Below are 16,314 nucleotides of genomic sequence, written 5' to 3' on the forward strand. Positions count from 1 at the left end.
TCCAGATTTGATAACTGTATCTCCGCTTCATAATAGTTTGTCCAACCTGCTTTTGTTAAATCTCGCTGGGGTTTCCTTGCTCCAGGCCTCCCCACTACTGATAACTTGTTAAGATACAGGAAGACTTCATTCTTTCAATTTCTGTAGATCGTGCAGGTGGCAAGCGCTTTTCCAAAGACTTTGAAGAATCCAGCTCCAAGTTGGAAGACTTCTGCGCCGAGCTCGAGAGGGAGGTGAAGAAGACCCCACCCTTAATCGAAGCACTTGAAAATGCAGAGATCTTTTATGAAGCTCAGTACAAGGAGGTGAAGATTGTAGCAAATGTAAGTGTGTTACAGACTGGGGATAGACACTGCATTTCTAACTGTGTTACCAGAGAGTTCCCTGCAAACATTTCTCCTGACACCTATATAATTTCCCACTTAGGCTATTTCTTTTCCATCGTTTTTGCCCCTGCTAGTTTATCCTGTAACTCTTCGCGTCTTCTGTGCAAATGTTAGCTCTGCCTTACTTCAAAGGTTTGTACTTTTAATTTGAAAGCCAAATGCTGCAGATCTGAGAGAAACAGAAGATACTGGAAATACTCAGCAGGTCAGGCAGCCTCAGTTCTTTTATTTATTCATTAATGGGATGAGGACGTCGCTGGCTGGCCAGCATTTATTGCCCATCCTGAATTGCCAGGCCAGTTAAGAGTCAACCACATTGCAGTGGGTTTGGCTTAGGGTTAGGATTACATGTAGGGCAGATCCAGTAAGGATGGCAGTTTCCTTCCCAAAAGGAGATTAGTGAACAGGTGGGTTTTTCGTGTCAATTGACAGTGGATTCATGATCATGATTAGATTGTTAATTCCAGATATTTTCCTGAAGTCGAAGTTGAGCACGAGAGAAACAGGGCTAACATTCTGGGTCAGAGGCAGGTGTGAATGAGAGTGAAAAGAGTGCACACAAGTGGGGCCACTGATTAGGGCGAAATGTAGAAGAGTTGACATAAGCACAGAAGGTTGTAAGGTACCTTACCAAATGAAGTGTTGAACTTTGTCAGAATGCTACAGGAGGCCTCAGACAGGGAGGTCATTGGAAGAGAGTAAGGGGAGAGTTGAAATGCCAGGCAAACTGAAACTTGGAACTAAGAAGCTGGAGGTGTTGGAACTGGCAAAGGATGGCCACATACACGCTAATTCTGACACCTTCCCCACTCCCTCTATTGCACAACCATGGTACTGTTCCCCTTGTCCTCCCCTTGTGTCCCACTAGCATGGACTGATTTGTAATTCTGAGTATCTCCAGTTTTAGTCACTGTTGCCTTCCGCTGCATTCTCACAGGCGTACAAGACATTTGCAAACAGAGTTAACAACCTGAAGAAGAAGCTGGACCAGCTGAAGACCACACTGCCAGATCCGGATGAGTCTCCCATTCCGTCTCCCAGCATGGATGCTCCATCGCCGACTGGCTCGGAGTCTCCCGTGCGGCCGGTTGAGGAGCCTGTGGTGGAGCTGAAGAAGCTGGAGGAGAGCCCGGGGCCTCTGACTCCAGATGCCTCAGGTGATAACTGTGACGTGGAGGACATGGAACTCTCAGATGACGAAGCTGTGGGAGCAGCGAACATCATAGGTACCAGGCTTGGAAAGGAGCAGTCAGTTGTGCTTCCTAACGCAGGGGATTACAGAGCCACCATACATGACTTGGGGGCTTTTGGCCCCAACCAGACAGCCCTAGTGTTCGTACCCCACGGGATCCTCCTCCCATCCCATCTCCTGCCTCTTAATCACATCTTTTTCTCTTTCTTTTTTATTCCTATGTAGTGTCCTTTTAGAAACATTTGAGCTTTTTACCTCCTGCGATGGTAAACTCCGCGTACTAACCGCTCTTTCAGTCAGAGATTTTCTTTATTCACCCTCTGCCTGGGTCACATCTTATCAATAAGGATGAGGTACCTGGTTTTATATTTCCACAGGTAGAAAGACACACTTTCATCTATTCTCTACCCATTCAGGATTTTAAAGCTGCCTGTTGGGCTAACTTGCAGTTTTCTCTTTTCTGAAGCGAGATCACCACCCGACCTGTTTACTCTTTCCCAGTAGCTGCAATAGAATCGGCATAGAAAGAGGCCATTCAGCCCATTGAGCCTGCACTGACTGTCCGAAAAGCATCCCACCCCGACCCAGGCCCCTACACCCTCAATTTCCCATGGCTAACCCATTTAGCCGGTACATACCAAGTCACTACAGACAATTTAGCACTTCTAAATTCTCCCTGACCCGCATGCCTTTGGACTGTAGTAGGAAACCGGAGCACCTGGGGGAAACCTGGAGGCAGACAGGGGGAGAATGTCTGTGTAGAGTTTGCGCAGCCACCTGAGGGTGGAATGGGCCCCGGACTTGGCACTACAAAGCAGGTATAGTAGCCACTGTGCCACAGTACTCCCACGCTCTCCCCCCCCCCCCCCCCCCCCCCCCCCCGCCCCAACCAAAAGTCCTGGAATATTTCAATTCAGGTGCATTCTTGTAAATCATCTTTATTGGACTGAATCCAGCACTGCTGGAATCTTCTCGAAGCATGGGAACAGGAACTGTGCACAGTTATCAAAGGGCAATCTGACCAGGGTCCTGTGCAAGTTTACAAGAACCTGAATTAAGTACCATAACCCCACAAAAGAAATCTGCACTTTGTCAGCATTTTCAGCTGCTTTTATTAACCATCATCACTTCTTTTTTTTCTAATTTTCTCATGGGATGTTGGAATCACTGGCTAGGCCAGCATTTATTTTCCATCCCTAATTGCCCAGAGGGCTGTTACAGCTCAGTCACACGTAGACCAGACCAGGTAAGGACAGCAGATTTCCTTCACTAAAGGACATTTAGTGTTTTTACAAATGTCATTGTTGGCTACGTGGTCACCAAGGTCTAGCTTTAAGTTTTTGTCACATTCAGGTTTCACTGCCTGGTCGGTTTCAAGCCCATCTTACCAGAACAATAACCTAGGTTTCTAAGTTGCTATCTAGTGATAGTGTCATTAGGTCACCGCCTTCCCTTTCGCCATCTGTTCACCAGGAATTTTGTACGATTATTTTATTCCATTTGAATTGTTTTTTTTAAAGTCCTTAACATTTAAATGTAAGATTTGAAGTTTTAGAAGAAAATGTTCCCCTTGCTGTCTGCACTGACTGATAGCCGCCTTCTCTCCTTTAGGAGCCGAAAAGGCTATGGATACTGTAAATCAGAAACAAAGACAGGAATTGCTAAAAAAGCTCAACAGGTCTGGCAGCATCCGTGGAGAGAAATCAGTTAATGTTTCTGGTCGAGTGACCCTTCATTGGAACACTTCTGAGGAAGGCTGACTTGACCTGAAACATTGAGTCTGATTTTTCCTCACAGATGCTGCCAGACCTCCTGAGTTTTTCTAGCAATTTCTGCTTCTGTTTCTCTCCTTTAGATCTGGGGTTCTGTTCCCTCGGTCAGGCAACCCTCCAATACCTTGACCCGAATGGGTCTCCTTTGGCATAGACATCTGCTGTCCCCACAGTGGGAGATGCCACAGGCCCGACTTTATCGTCTCTGGTTAGCCTTATGTCCCAGGAAGAGCCGTTTCACTGAAATGGGGATTCTGGAATAGTGATGGGATACAGAAGTTCTTTGTAGTGTGCTTAGCACTACTCCGAGCTAAGCCTGTTCATGTGGTAAAAGGTCAGAAATCACATGACACCAGGTTATAGTCCAACAGGTTTATTTGAAGACACAGCTTTTGGAGTCTCACTCCTCCTTCAAGCTTGTGTCTTCAGACAAACCTATGGGGCTATAACCTGGTGGTGTGTGATGTTTGACCTTGCCCACCCCAGTCCAACATCAGCACCTCCACATTGTGGTACAGAACAAGAATTCAATCTAGTATCATCCCAGCACCATGTGGTGTGTTTGCTTCACTTCACTTTGAGACAAACTGTTGCTTTGACACATAACTCTCAGAAGTCAAGCTGGAACTTTTCTGGTTATTGAGAATACAGCTGAGTGTGGAAACTGTTACATTATCTCAGCTGATGGATCAGTTAGAGTGTTATCTTTAGCTTCTGGACCGGCTAAGACCAGTATGGGGGTCTTTGAAAGAGTTCACACTCTTCATTTCATTCCTCTTAGAAATTGGATAAATGCCTGACTGGCTGGGATGGGTTTGGATCGATTTGTGCTCTCGCATGACATTTTAATTTTTAGCATTCTGGGTGCTTGAGGAAAACGTTAAAATGAATGGGAAGGGAGGAAATTTGTAGATAAGTGTACTGTTTGGGGCAAACATGATTCTAACTTATTTCTCCTTTCTTCCTCTCTCTCTATTCCCCCCCCCACCCCACTCTCTAATCCCCCCCCTCCTCCCCCGTGCGCTCGTGCTCTCTCTTTCTCTTTCTCTCTCTCACGCTCGCGCGCTCTTTCTCTCTCTCTCGCGCTCGCTCTCTCTCGCGCTCGCTCTCTCTCGCGCTCGCTCTCTCTCGCGCTCGCTCTCTCTCGCGCTCGCTCTCTCTCGCGCTCGCTCTCTCTCGCGCTCGCTCTCTCTCGCGCTCGCTCTCTCTCGCGCTCGCTCTCTCTCTCTCTCTCGCGCTCGCTCTCTCTCTCTCTCTCGCGCTCGCTCTCTCTCTCTCTCTCTCGCGCTCTCTCTCTCTCTCTCGCGCTCTCTCTCTCTCTCTCGCGCTCGCTCTCTCTCTCTCTCTCGCGCTCGCTCTCTCTCTCTCTCGCGCTCGCTCTCTCTCTCTCTCGCGCTCGCTCTCTCGCGCTCGCTCTCGCGCTCGCTCTCGCGCTCGCTCTCGCGCTCGCTCTCGCGCTCGCTCTCGCTCTCTCTCTCGCTCTCTCTCTCGCTCTCTCTCGCTCTCTCTCGCTCTCTCTCGCGCGCTCTCGCTCGCTCTCTCTCGCGCGCTCTCGCTCGCTCTCTCTCGCGCGCTCTCGCTCGCTCTCTCTCGCGCGCTCTCGCTCGCTCTCTCTCGCGCGCTCTCGCTCGCTCTCTCTCGCGCGCTCTCGCTCGCTCTCTCTCGCGCGCTCTCGCTCGCTCTCTCTCGCTCTCTCTCGCTCGCTCTCGCTCGCTCTCTCTCGCTCTCGCGCGCTCTCGCTCGCTCTCGCTCGCTCTCTCTCGCGCGCTCTCGCTCGCTCTCGCTCGCTCTCTCTCGCGCGCTCTCGCTCGCTCTCGCTCGCTCTCTCTCGCGCGCTCTCGCTCGCTCTCTCTCGCGCGCTCTCGCTCGCTCTCTCTCGCGCGCTCTCGCTCGCTCTCTCTCGCGCGCTCTCGCTCGCTCTCTCTCGCGCGCTCTCGCTCGCTCTCTCTCGCGCGCTCTCGCTCGCTCGCTCTCGCGCGCTCTCGCTCGCTCTCGCGCGCTCTCGCTCGCTCTCGCGCGCTCTCGCTCGCTCTCTCTCGCGCGCTCTCGCTCGCTCTCTCTCGCGCGCTCTCGCTCGCGCTCTCTCGCGCGCTCTCGCTCGCTCGCGCGCTCTCGCTCGCTCTCTCTCGCGCGCTCTCGCTCGCTCTCTCTCGCGCGCTCTCGCTCGCTCTCTCTCGCTCGCTCTCTCTCGCGCGCTCTCGCTCGCTCTCTCTCGCGCGCTCTCGCTCGCTCTCTCTCGCGCGCTCTCGCGCGCTCTCGCTCGCTCTCTCTCGCGCGCTCTCGCTCGCTCTCTCTCGCGCGCTCTCGCTCGCTCTCTCTCGCGCGCTCTCGCTCGCTCTCTCTCGCGCGCTCTCGCTCGCTCTCTCTCGCGCGCTCTCGCTCGCTCTCTCTCGCGCGCTCTCGCTCGCTCTCTCTCGCGCGCTCTCGCTCGCTCTCTCTCGCGCTCGCGCCCTCAACTTGTTGTTCTTTAGCAGTAGAGAATGAGGAGAGAAAGGAGGAATCCAGTCCAGGCACGGCAGTGGCAGTGAGCGCGAGCCCCCAACCAGAAAAGGCGTCGACCCCGGTGGAGACCCCGCAGGCAAAGAGCAGCACTGTAACACCGCCGCTGGCCCTGCCAAATCTGGCAAATATAGACTTGGGCAAAATCAGCTCCATCCTTAGTAGCCTGACCACTGTCATGAAAAACACAGGTGAGGAATGCAGGGGCCTGCCAGTGGCTGGTTTGTGTATAAATCACTTCACAGGTTGGGTTCTAGCATTTTCTTGTGCAAATAGGTGTGAATAATTTAACTGAGTGGAAGGCTGCTGGTGTCTGACAGCTTGACTCAGCTCCTTGCCCCTACCAGATGTTCATCACCCTTTGCCCAGTTCTAGGACTTTGAGCAAATGTTCCAAGATAGTTCAACAGCGCAGCTGTCACCAAAACGTACTTCAGATGAGACTTTTGAAATGTCGCCCTGCTTGGGAATCACCAGTCTTTTCTGATGATTCATCATCACTGTTGAAGATTCCATCGTGCCTCCCTCTCTGAATAATTCAGCCTTGGCTCGCACCACTGGAGATGCACAGCCAGTTGATCCGTTTTTATTATTTGGGGGAGCATGTTTTGTGAAAAGTGACAACACCTTTTGAATGTGAAGCTGTTTGGAGAGGTTTTTTTGAGAGTTATGAAATGATGCTAAATGAGTTCAAGTCTTTGCCAGAACTGAACGTAAGTAGTACTCAGACCCTTGATCAAAGCTTTCTGTCTTGATACTCATCAGGACATTTTTCAAGAATGCCAATTCAGGGGAGAAAGCGAGCTGTGTTGGAGTATAAATGCAAGTTTTCATGGAGCAGAATTGATATTCTTGTGTGAAATGTCTGGATGAGTGCAACGCGGAAGCATCAACAAAATTTTTGTTTCTTATCTTTCAAGAATGTCTCTGTCTCTGTCTCTTTCTCCTAGCATTTGTTTTTCCGGAGTCAGGAGGAGAAATTCATTTGGTTATTTGTGCACTTGAAAAGCAAAGTATCCCCGAAGTGAGGTTTTGCCATCCTGTAGGAAGCAGATACCCTAATGTAGCATGGATCAGGTCCTCAGTCTCTGAGGGAGTGCACAGAAAGATTGACTTTGGAAACTGTCATATTGTGGTGCTCTCATCTGAGGTAGCACCTGTGACATATCACTGGGACAAAGTCGAGGGAGCTTTACTCTGCGTTTAACAATGGATGAGCCACGTCCGAATGTTGCTGCTTGCATGTTATTTATTTATGTTTTTTGGAGCGTTTTCTCCCCCCTCTTTTTATTAGATGTAAATGGGCATCCATGTCTTTACTTTCTGTATGTATCAGTGTAGCCAGTGTCTTACAGCAAGTCAGTCCCTGGAGGTTGTGAGATAAGCAGCGTACTATTTAATGACATTGAACATAGGGCAAGCACCATAGTGTTTACAGGCTAGGGCTGTTGTTCTGAGCATGCATGTACACATGAACCACCCTGTCCTGGAAGTATATTGCTGTTCCCAGGTCACAACCCTGGAACTGTATCCCTAATGGTATTTTAGCAGCTAGCTTGTTGGTCTCGGAGTATGATTCTCATTGCTTATGCATCCTGTACAGTTATATACAAGGCATCCTGAGAGTTTAGATCATGTACATAACTTAGCTTTGGAGTGGTGTCAAGTGTTGTTTAGGCCACACCAGGAGTATTGTGTGCAGTTCTGACAGAATGTGATTGTACTGGACGGAGTGCAGAGGTGATTCACCAGAATGCCAGCTGGGCTGGGTGGGGAGGAAAATGGATAGAAGTGTACAAGATGATGAGGGACGGACACCAGAGTGGGGACACAGGCACTTTTTTCCATTAGTAGAAAGGATGTTACCCAGGACACACGGATCTGAGCTAAGGGTTAGAAAACTAGGATGGGAGATGACTCTTTTTCACCCAGTGTGCAGCTACCTGAAAAGGTGGTTGACTCAAATTCTCGTAACATTTGAGCAATATTTGGATATTTACTTGCGTTGGCATAACCTCCAGGGCTGTGGGCCTAGAGCTGGGAATGGGATTAATTTCTCAGGTTTTTGTTGACTGGCACAGACATGATGAACCACCTGGCCTCCTGTACTGTAAGTGTTTGTTATATATTTACGCAAATTGGATGATTTTATTTTCAACCCTTTTTTGGTCTTTCAAAGCACTCAAATTGCAGTGAAGCAACGTTTGTGTTTTAACTTCTTTGCTTCTGCATCAGATTGCTGAGCTTGGCTATGGGTGACCTTGTCAGATTTTCCTTTTCTCTCCCCTCTGTCTCCAGTCAGCCCAGCAGTTGGTCAGGCACCTGTGCTTGCGGTAACGTCAGCGGCTCCTGCTGGGGCGCAACTGAATAGTGGCCTCAAGGCCCCCACTCAGAAGCCTTCTCAAGCCACTCCCAATCCTCTGGCGAGCATCCTGTCAAAAGTTGAATTAACACCAGAGAGCATCCTGTCAGCACTCAGCAAGACACAGGGGCCCTCTGCTCCAGCTCTGCAAGGTAAACTAGGGAACCGTACAAAATCTGCCTGAGCAGACCCTGATTCCGTACTCGGTACCCTGGTCTTTCAGATCAATCACTTGGAATCCAGGCCAACCCTGGCCACCTGTAGATTATTTTTCTAAAGCTCAAAATTCCAACTCAATTGCTTATTGCATCTTTACCTACTTCTAATTCCTCCATTTCCAGGGCCTCTGTCTGCTTAATGACAGTTCACAGGTTTTTATCCACCTCTTCATTATCACCTTCTTGTTATCTCATTCACTTTATTTCGCTGCCCTCTAATTCTTTGCAAACTCAGTCATTCCCTGCACTACGGGCCTTGACACTTCTCGATTTAGTAAAAGGAAGAAAGGAGTTTTCCGCATTGTGAACTTAAAACTCTGCTGTAAATGTGGTTTTCAGCTTGGTTTTCTTCCCCAGTGTGTCAAGGTTAGTGTGTTTGAGTGTAGGTCCATGCTGGTTGGACCTGCTTTACCTGTTCTTCAGCCAGTTGTGCTGCCTGTTGTCAGATATCCATGAGATGCTGCTTAAGAATGTTTCTTAAACCCTAACACCAGGAAATCTGGTGCGAGTGAGCTCCTTCAGCACTTAGAGTTGCTTGTTGCAGTCTGCAGCACATCTGCTCACCTGCACTCGCCTTAGAGCCCCATGAGGGCTTTGCTCCCGCTCAATTCTAAAATGCCCTGTGTCATGCTTTCTGTTACCTTGCAGACTTTTGACAATTCTGATGCTCTCCCCACCTTCCGTGAGCCTGAGCTCTTCCATGACTGTCACCAAGTTGTGTTCGTCTGTCAGCCTCATTGACTTCCAGGCCAGCAGTGCCCCCAGTTGCACATTCTCAACCTTGACTTGAAATTACTGCATGACTTTGCCATTCCCTATCTGAGCTACCTCTACCTGTAACCTTTTCCAAAGCTGCACACTCCTCCTGTACGTCCTGGACTCCCCTCATCCAACCACCAGCTAGCCTGGCCGTAAGCGGTGGAGTTTCCTCCTAAAGTTCCTCTGCCCGTATCATCTCCCTCTCCTGATCTAAGACATTCCTTAAAGTCTACCTCTTTGCACCAAGATATACAATCCTCTTTGACTTAAATAAAACCAAGAACTGCGGATGCTGGAGATTTGTAACAAACGACTCTCAACTACAACCCGAGGTACAGATCTTCGTTAAAACATTAAATACAACAAACAAAAACAAACTGAAATTACTGGAGAAATCGAATAGGTCTAGCAGCATCTATGAGAAAGAGTTAACATTTCAAGTCCTCCAGATGCCCTTTGACTTGTTGGTTTTGTTTGATTTGTTTTTTGGCTAAATCGTCTCCTGAGAAGCCCCTTGGATATTTTGCTTTGATAAAAGACTGTGCATTAATGCAGTCTTCGTTCTCTTGACTCCACTGTGTCTTCCACTTCTCTTACTCCTCCCCACTGCACAGCCGTCAAGTTTCCAAAACCACCTGACATCTTCCCACCTTCACAACCACCTCAAAGTTTAAATGCCTGTTCAAATTTTCATTTAAATCTAGGCCTCCCATTTCTTATGGAGAACTGCAGAGTGCTTTTACTGAAGTGAAGCTATAGTCTAAGCGAATGTTGTTAATATGAGAACCAAAATTAACAAAAGGGCTAAGTGTATATTTTATGAACAGAACTTGAACCAATTGTCCACGTGTGTCAGGTGAAAAGTTTAAAATTAGTGGATGGTTGTACAAAAAATGTACTGAAATATCTTTTTTTCTCTCTTCCCCCACCCCTGTCCTGATACTAGGTCTCTCGTCATTGCTTCAGAGTGTGACAGGAAACACTTCTGTCCCATCCAGTAGTGCAAGTTCAAACATTTCTACTCCAGCAGTGACCAATGTCACCAGTCCAATAGACAAAGGTGTTCCCATTATTAATGCCAGTGCTCAGCCTTTGATCCAAGGGCTTACTGGCTGCTCTCCAAATTCGCCCGCGTCTGAAGTTTCCTCTGGCTCTTCGGTGAACTCAGCCCCGGTAAACCACAGCCCTGCTCTGTCCACTGCCAGCCTGAAGGCCCCTGCCAACACTACAGTGCTCGAGAGCTCCCTGCGTGGCACCACCTCCGGATCAAGGGGAGGCTTGACTGGCCAGAAGGCATCAGCAGAGGTGGTGGCAGCTGAAACCGAGGCAGAGCCGTCCTCGCCATCGAGCCTGGAGATGAAAATTCACAACTTCTTGAAGGTCAACCCGGGCTTTAAGGCTTTGGACCTTAATATCCCTCTGCTGAGCAACCTGGGTTCTGGTGATTCGAAGAGCCTACTGCCACCGTCAGACGCTAGTCGTAACCCTGGTGGCGCCATGCTGGATAACCAGGATGGTACACCTGTCCGAGATGAGCGAGGCGGGACTCCGACCCAAGATGAAATAATGGATAAGCCAACAACCCCAGGCACGATTGATCCAATGTCCTTGCTGTCTAAGTTAATCAGCCCACCCTCCTCTTCAACCAGCAGCACAATCTCCCCCCCACTTTCCCTCCCACAAAACAGAGATTCTGTTTACTCAGAGATTTCCAACACAGTGCCTTCTTACCAAAGCAGTTCTTCATACAGCCGTGGAAGGAGTCCATTCCCTTCCTCTTTCAAACCCTCTGAAATGTGGGAGCAGTCTTCTCCCCACAGGGATTCCCCTCCTGAACAGTTTTACTCAGGTGAATCCTGCACTGATTTTGACTATGCCAGGCCACCGCCTTCAGTTTCCAGCTTGGTGAATCAACCCCCAAAATCCATTCTCAAGTCAAATAAGCCAGCAGATCAGAGTCCCAATGAATACCAGTCTGTTTCCACCAGTTACAGTCGTTTGAAGTCTGTGCTCTCCAAGCCTATGAAGTCTATTCTTAAGAAGCAGGAACCTTATGGAAGCAGATCAAATAGCAGGGGTGGGTATGGAGATGACGATCAGGGGGTTGAGAATGAGAACCTGTCTTCACCTGGTCAAAACAATCCATTCTTCCTCTCGGAGTCTAACAACATTATACTGCAGCCCTCCTTCTCAGATATGTCTCGCACAGGATCACTTCCGAAAGCATTCTCTGACTCTCTCTGTTCTGCCCCAGCCCGCCAGTCGTCTTCCACGCAAAGTACCGGTCCTTATAGCCGCACACCAGTCACCAACATTGAGAAAGCTGTGTCACTAGGCTCCCCTGTCTCTGCCACTTCCACCATAGAGTTTAAAAACATGCTCAAAAACGCCTCTCGCAGGCCTACTGATGAGAAGCCTTTAGAGAGCCCCATTAGTCCAGCTCCGCCAGGAGGCGTGAACGAGAAAGGGAGCCTGTCAGTCTTTGGGCAGTCTGGGATTGCGGAGACTGGGGACGAAGAGCAGCATTGTATAGAGACTCACATATCCACATCTGAATTATCCAAAAGCATAGAGGAGAGAGGAGCCCCCATTGAAACACTAGGTTCCAGTACCCCGTCAGCAGGAAGGCTGATGTTTGGAGAGCCTATTCAGACTCTGGACTCTAGCCGAGGGTCAGGCAGAGGCAATATGAGTCATGGGAGAGGGGGCACCAGGAGCAGTTGGTTTGAGCAAAGTGAAAACATTTCAGACTTTGAAGACGAATCGTCCTCCCTTGATGTCTCTGAGATGACTCAAGGTATTCCTCCCAGTTTTAGAAGTCAGTTCGAAGACCACAGACTCCAGTTCCCTGACACTTCAAACAGCTTTAGGTCCAGCAGCTTTAGTGGCCCCTTTGAGAGGCAAACCCAGCAAATCGGACTCACGCCAGGGTCACTGCACGATCGTGTTGGGCCACCCCCTGTTCCAAGCCGCGACCACGTTGGGCACCCCCCTGGTCCGCCACCAGATCATATACTAGCCCCGTGCCCCCCACAAGATCACATTGGACCTCCCCCTCCTCCTGTACCCTTGCGAGATATTGGACTGCCGCCTGTGCCCCCGCGAGATCACCTGAGTCTACCCCCAGGTCCGCCTCCTGTCTCACATGACCATCTCGGGCCTCCTGGCCCCCCACAGGAGCATGGCACTGTAGCAGGTTCCCTCCGAGAGCATGCTTCGTTCTCTGGTACCCCTCAGGATCACAGTGGTCCACCACCTGGTTCTACCCATGAGAAAATCGGACCACCGCGGGATCATGCTGGGCAGGCCCCTGGGACTTCTGTTGACCACATTGGGCCCCCCTCTGGCCCTCCCCCTGACCACTTTGGTCCTGGTTTGCCACCTGGTCCCCCTCCACGGGATCATCTTGGCCCGCCACCCCTGGACCACCTCGGACCCCCACCTGGTCCCCCTGTTCCACCACCTGGACCCCCTCCACGGGATCACCTGGTCCCACCTCCTGGACCCCCTCCAATTCCCCCTCCAGGTCCTCCACCTGGCCCCCCTCCACGGGACGTTCTGGGACCACCACCAGGCACGCTTCCACAAGATCACTTGGTTCCACCTCCTGGCCCCCCTCCTAGGGATCCACTCGTACCACCTCCTGTTCCCCCACCTCAAGATGTCCTTGGTCCATTACCTGGATCTCCTAGAGACCTCCTTGGCCCATTAGCTGGGCCCCCAAGAGAGCTCCTAGGCCTACTCCCGTGCCCTCCAAGTGACTTCCTTGGCTTAACTAACAGGCCTCCAGTGCAGAGGTCTCCGAGGGATTACTATAGTCAACCCTTCACACCCCAGCGAGACTACAGTAATCCTGGTAGATTCTTCCAGAGAGACTTCAGAGGGTCCTTCAGGCCTCGAGAATCTTTTCAAAGCGGAAAGCGACCCAACCTGCCGTTTGGAAGCCCCCCCTTTTCCACGGCTCCAAAGCGACCCTATATGCCGCCTCGGTACTGAAGCAGACCGGAATGTTTCTGTGTTGGAGACTACGTGAAAACTCATCTCTGACCCTTGCTTGCCAAGCAGCTCTGGTGGTTGTAGTGGCAAGGGTTTGGTGTGGCGCTTTATCTTGGCCGTTGACTTGTCTTTTGTGACCTTGTCTGTTTGCCCTCCTTCCTCACTTCCTGTTTTCCCACTCTGCCCCTCCCCACCCCCAAAGCTGACCTGCTGTGCTAGGTCGGAGGTGTATGTAAGGTTAAATGTTTCACTACAGCGTCGTTACAAACTACTGCACAACAAGTTTTCGTCAGAGGAGCTTGGAAACTTCCGTGATGCATAGAAATCCTACTCGGAGCTATAGACCCATTTACTTTTACACAAAGTAAAACTTTTATATTGCTGCAAAGATCGTCATGAGTACAGTCTTAAGATGCTGTAACCTCTGTCCAAACCCTTTGCTATTTTGTGTTCTTGTTTTTTTTAAAGTTACAGTTTTACTACTTGTACCAGTTGTGGAGGAAAAAAGTGTGGTTAAATGCAAATGGCGGATGTTTCTGTCGTCATTGAAAGCGTTTGCAAGTGATCCCCTGGCCTCGCCTCCCATAGTCAAATTTCAGGGCTAGACTAATCAACGCTGACACTTCATTGTTTCCGAGTCAGCGTGACGAGCACCGCTTCATAGAGAGTTGTGTGTTTCCTGCATCAGACACCTTCTGGAGGCAAATGTGGCTAGTCAGTGTGAGTGTTAATTGTACAGTCCATTCCTGGCTAATTGAGGACGACCCTGTGTCAGTGGCTCGGTTTTTTTCTCTCTGTAAATGACAAGTGTGTATCGATTCAGCTCCTTGGCTGAAGGTTGAGATCAGCCCATGTGTGGATTGTGCAGTGCTTTGAGGGAGGACGTTTCTCCTTTTACCTCAACCCCCCCTTGTTTCAAAAGAAATGTCAAACCTTCCCCTGTTTCTCCCACTAACCTGTCTTTTTCTCCAGAGCAGCTCCGTCAGCCACAAGGATGGAGTGTCTTCCCCTTGGCAATGCCAGCACTGCGCATAAGGTGCCAAGGAGAGGGCAGCCAAAGCTGGTGTTGGAATGTGAAGCACACAGTCCCTTGGTGTCCATTCCAGATGTGAGAATGGTGGAAGATGCTCCATCTAATAACCTGGCTGAGAACTTCCTGAGACTCCAAACAATCGGAAGTGTGAAGATTTAAAAAAAAACACTTAGTGGGCAGGACTGGAACCTGTGGACTGTGCAACGGGCACAGTTTGAAGCTGTTAAGAGATGTAGTGTTTCTAATGGCAGTGCAGTTAAAGAAACCAATTCATTTGTTTATCTACAAAACAAAATGGTGAATCTTTGGAATAAACCTTGCTCTGTTGTTTTACAAGCTCTTTATAACAGGCCGATCAGCCGGCGATGTGATAGGAGGCTGTGTAAAACCTAATTGCCCACAGCTTGTTCAAAAGTATTTTGAATATTCCTATCCCACTGATCAGCTGCTAAAGTTGCCTATTGTGCTAATTGCCTTTTTCTGTGACTCTTTCTGTACCAGTCACTGTTTTGTCAAACTTAACAAGCTTGGTCTGGTGAAGCACCTGGCCGAATAACACTTATTCCTCTTTATATGATTTATAAAGAGACATGGGGGAAGTCGGGGTCTAGAGGGTGGGTGGGGAGGTAGGGGAATGGTGTAGAGAACCAACCGCAAGCAGTGACTGGAACAGCTTTGTAAAACACTTGTGTCCAGCCTGTTGCAGAACATGTCTTTATTTTATTGAAGGTGATGTTTGAAGAATTAAAATGAATCGAGCTGGATTCAGTGTAACTGGACTTAGTTCCATACAGTCTAGTTCATGCTGATAATGAACACTTGAATGACTGTTAGTAACTGAGTTTTTTTTGGGGGGGGGACAAAAATCAACACCCACACACACACGCGCGCACACACACACACACATACTCTCTCTTTACTCTCAGATGAAATGTACAATGTTGTATGTAGCAAGAACGAAGAAAAAAAACTTTTTTGTTTCCTGAATTAAAAAGTGAAGATCAAGTTCTCCATTTATTTTTCTGAAGAGTTTGTAAGCATTTAGCAATTTTTATTAATTCGACATAAAATTTGGATGCAGTGTCAAGTTTAAGCTGTGAAGATTCCTTTCAAGTTAGCTACAACTGTACTGATCTGTCACACCTCCTCCGTAACGCTGTTCTTACATGTGAATGTAATTTCGGTGCAGGGGAAGGGTATAACTTTATAGATCCAGTGGTTTTTAGACCGAACCGTACTTCTGTAAATATGTCGTCTAGTTAATGCATTTAGATTAAGATGTCTTCACTATCTGTGTTAGAAACAGTCAAACTGAGTGAAAGTTTTGCCTGCTTTTAGAGAGACAACTGAAATGCTTTTGGAAATGACCTGTAATTACTTTAATAAAAAGAAAGTCTAATTTTTTTTTGGAAATGAATAAGGATTCAGCATTTTGCCACAAACCATGAACCTTGAACATTACTCAATTGGGAAGGGGCTGGCGAAATCTGTTTTCTAAAGATCTGTATAAATTTGCTGTTGTGTGCATTTGGCTCAAATGTTGTAGATTTTTTTTTCTTCCCTACCTAATGTACAGATACATTATTAAAACTGACATGTGAGGCAACCTGGCACATCTTAAAATGGCATACTATGTTCCCAGTCCATGTGTTGTGACATTGACTTGCAGCCTTGTCTTGAATATGGACACATCAGCCCTCACTGCAAGTCGGTGATTTATTGACCAGAATCTCTGCAGCTGCTCCTCCAAGTGACAGTACAACATACTGTCTGTGTTGAGGGTAAAGCATAATGTTCTAATGCCCCCAATTGTGCATATGCTGTCAAGCGACATGCAGTACTGGTCACCCACGATTAAGCTATGTAAAATGTGTTTAACTGCCATTCAGCTGGCAGGCAGAAGAAGCTTGACAATGTCAAGGTGCTACAGCTGAAAAAACTTCAATTTAAAAGAGAGGATATGCCATGACTTGAGAGTCTAAGCACTGTAAGATCGGTTTCTCAAAGCACTTTGCTGGAGCTGTGGTCGTGGATTTGAACCATCACAGTCGTGTCACTGTGACATTTCTTGTTTGTAGGAATCACTGAAAGTCCTGGA

General features: G+C 48.7%; 1 protein-coding gene across 5 annotated transcripts in view; it reads left to right on the plus strand.

Moving 5' to 3' along the window:
* LOC125449763 (regulation of nuclear pre-mRNA domain-containing protein 2-like) overlaps positions 1-15,615 on the plus strand; it is a 71,394-nt gene extending 55,779 nt beyond the window's left edge. For 2 of the 5 annotated variants that reach the window (XM_048525646.2, XM_048525648.2), the window contains 5 exons: positions 148-323; positions 1,324-1,612; positions 5,822-6,040; positions 8,147-8,362; positions 10,134-15,615. In XM_048525646.2, the coding sequence (XP_048381603.2) occupies positions 148-323; positions 1,324-1,612; positions 5,822-6,040; positions 8,147-8,362; positions 10,134-13,183 (3,950 nt within the window). In that variant the 3' untranslated portion in view covers positions 13,184-15,615. The remainder of the gene's footprint in view (positions 1-147; positions 324-1,323; positions 1,613-5,821; positions 6,041-8,146; positions 8,363-10,133) is intronic. The other 3 variants (XM_048525649.2, XM_048525650.2, XM_048525647.2) reach the window with 2 other exon arrangements.
* Positions 15,616-16,314: the final 699 nt, after the last annotated feature.

The sequence above is a fragment of the Stegostoma tigrinum genome, chromosome 47, assembly GCF_030684315.1.
Source record: "Stegostoma tigrinum isolate sSteTig4 chromosome 47, sSteTig4.hap1, whole genome shotgun sequence".
NCBI classification, from domain to species: domain Eukaryota; kingdom Metazoa; phylum Chordata; class Chondrichthyes; order Orectolobiformes; family Stegostomatidae; genus Stegostoma; species Stegostoma tigrinum.